At 46.9% G+C, this 2,500-nt stretch overlaps 3 protein-coding genes across 3 annotated transcripts in view; 2 read left to right on the top strand and 1 right to left on the bottom strand.

The window, feature by feature from the left end:
• The window catches only part of LOC123971238 (NLR family CARD domain-containing protein 3-like), a 427,855-nt gene that overhangs the window by 249,907 nt on the left and 175,448 nt on the right, over positions 1-2,500 (bottom strand). The window lies entirely within an intron of this gene.
• Positions 1-2,500, top strand: part of LOC123971220 (NACHT, LRR and PYD domains-containing protein 12-like) — a 524,333-nt gene that overhangs the window by 483,418 nt on the left and 38,415 nt on the right. The gene's annotated exons all lie outside the window — the stretch shown is intronic.
• LOC123970392 (putative transporter SVOPL) overlaps positions 1-2,500 on the top strand; it is a 13,966-nt gene that overhangs the window by 4,563 nt on the left and 6,903 nt on the right. Inside the window, exons 5-7 of the mRNA XM_046048422.1 lie at positions 822-950; positions 1,245-1,318; positions 1,569-1,765. Of these exons, the coding sequence (XP_045904378.1) occupies positions 822-950; positions 1,245-1,318; positions 1,569-1,765 (400 nt within the window). The remainder of the gene's footprint in view (positions 1-821; positions 951-1,244; positions 1,319-1,568; positions 1,766-2,500) is intronic.

The raw sequence follows: 2,500 nt of genomic DNA, 5'->3' as shown, positions 1-2,500 counted from the left end.
TTTTTTAGAATTAATTGATTAAAAAAATAATAAAAAGAAATCAGTATCAAATGTAAAACAAAACAATTACTAAAATATCAAATGATCAAAATAATAATAATTTGAAAATCTCTACAATTACTGTACAAAACCAGAGGTTCCACTGGTTGTCCTCACTTCATGGCATGAGGAGACACATTTTGCAGCAATTATTTCACATTTGGGCATTTCTCCCAGTAAATAGGGGAGTTTCTGTGTGTCTGATATGAATTCGAATTCGGGGTATATTTGGGAAATGTTTGCAAAGTGTTTTTGTCTTTGTGTTTTATATTTGGGGCATGAGGTTAGAAAGTGCAGCTCTGTCTCTACCTGTCCTCTGAGTCTCTACCTGTCCTCTGAGTCTCTACCTGTCCTCTGTCTCTACCTGTCCTCTGAGTCTCTACCTGTCCCCTGTCACACTGGGAGCAGAGTCTCTCCTCTTGTGGTAGCCTGCTCTGTCTGTGGCGACTCTTTTCTATGGCCAGGCTGTGTTCACTCAGTCTGTATGTTTTTCTTAATTTGGGACATTTTATTGTACTCAGGTAATTTGCCAGTGTGAATTCTCTTTTTAGGATCAGATAACATTATAATTTACTTTGTGTTTTGGTCGTTTCTTTCCAGTATTCAATATATTTTTCTTTCTGCTTGCTGATAATTTGGTTTGGTCTTCTTGAGTTGGTGTTGCTGTCCTGAGGCTGTTGGGGACTTGTTACTTGTTACTTACTTGTTTCTCTCTCTCTGTCTGTCTGTCTGTCTCTGTGTCTTTCCGTCTCTCTCTGTCTCTGTGTCTTTGGATCCCTCAGTTTGTCCCTGAGTCGGCTCGTTACAACGTGTCTGCAGGAAACATTCAGGCGGCTCTAGAAACTCTGCAGAAGATCGCTAAAATGAACGGGGCGTCTCTTCCTCCGGGTCGACTGGTGGAGCCGGCTGTGGTGAGTTCACCTTCAGCGGCCACGCCCGACCTCCCTCCATGATTCTGGGTGAAACAATTCCACAGAGAGTTTTCTAATGACTCCAGGAATCCTGAAGAACAAGCTCAGCCTGTTGGACTGCTGCTGGAAACCATTAAGCCAGCCTGTATTTAGGTTAAACCTTCATCTGAAGCGGGTCACAGACGGGCCTTTGTGTCTGTTCAGCATATTTAATTACACGTCCTTTGTGTTTCCCTGTTGTCCTGATGATGATGATGCAGGTGAGGTCATGTGATCTGGGTGTTTGTGTTGCAGAAAGAGCGAGGCAGCTGGAGGATTCTGCTCAGTCCGGTCTTCAGGAGGACGACCTTACTGCTCTGGTACTCATGGTAAGGTGGTCTGGCCTCGTGTTCACTGATCATGAGAGGGAAACGTGGACCAGCATGCAGCCAAGGTCCAGACAGGAAGCAGGAAAGAGTCAGATGACGATTATTTGGTGAACTGCAGCGTTACTCCAGTTCACTGACAGTTCCCTGGTGATCCCAGTGACGCGTCCGTCAGCTCTGAGGAGACCTGCACCTCCTAAAGTTAGTTATTTCAGATAAACACGGATTCTGACCGCCATCTTTCCCCCGTCAGGTTCGTGGCGTCCTTCGCCTACTACGGCTCGGTGCTGAGCAGCTCGGAGCTGCTGGAGAAGAACTTGCTGTGTGTGACGGACGCAGATCAGGAGCATCAGATCAAACACCGCCAGCAGGACGGACTGTGCTACTGCATCCCCTTCGCTCTCAGCGACTACCAGACGCTGCTCATCAGCTCGCTGGGAGAGGTCGCACGTAAGTGATCCGTTTCTGACCTCTAACAGGTGAATCACCCTGATTAACTGGTTACCATGGCACCTCTCATTGGGTGGGATCTGTCGGGCAGCAGATCTCAGTCCAGTCCAGCATCTGTGGGATGTACTGGACAAACAAGTCCGATCCAACTTACAGGACTTAAAGGATCTGCTGCTAACGTCTTGGTGTCAGATATCAGAGCACTCCTTCAGAGGTCTAGTGGAGACCTAGTAAACGGCTCCAGATCACAGTAGAACCTGGTCATTTACTGTCCGCCATTTTATTGGCGACACAATATGGAATATACACTGCTCAAAAAAATAAAGGGAACACTTAAACAACACAATGTAACTCCAAGTCAATCACATTCCTGTGAAATCAAACTGTCCACTTAGGAAGCAACACTGATTGACAATCAATTTCACATGCTGCTGTGCAAATGGAAAAGACAACAGGTGGAAATTATAGGCAATTAGCAAGACCCCCCCAATAAAGGAGTGGTTCTGCAGGTGGTGACCACAGACCACTTCTCAGTTCCTGTGCTTCCTGGCTGATTGGCGGTGCTTTCACTCTAGTGGTAGCATGAGACGGAGTCTACAACCCACACAAGTGGCTCAGGTAGTGCAGCTCATCCAGGATGGCACATCAATGCGAGCTGTAGCAAGAAGGTTTGCTGTGTCTGTCAGCGTAGCGTCCAGAGCACGGAGGCGCTACCAGGAGACAGGCCAGTACATC

This window comes from Micropterus dolomieu, linkage group LG01 (assembly GCF_021292245.1).
Source record: "Micropterus dolomieu isolate WLL.071019.BEF.003 ecotype Adirondacks linkage group LG01, ASM2129224v1, whole genome shotgun sequence".
In the NCBI taxonomy this organism is placed as follows: domain Eukaryota; kingdom Metazoa; phylum Chordata; class Actinopteri; order Centrarchiformes; family Centrarchidae; genus Micropterus; species Micropterus dolomieu.
Note: the sequence above shows the minus strand (reverse complement) of the source record. Positions and strands in the feature narration are given on the sequence as shown.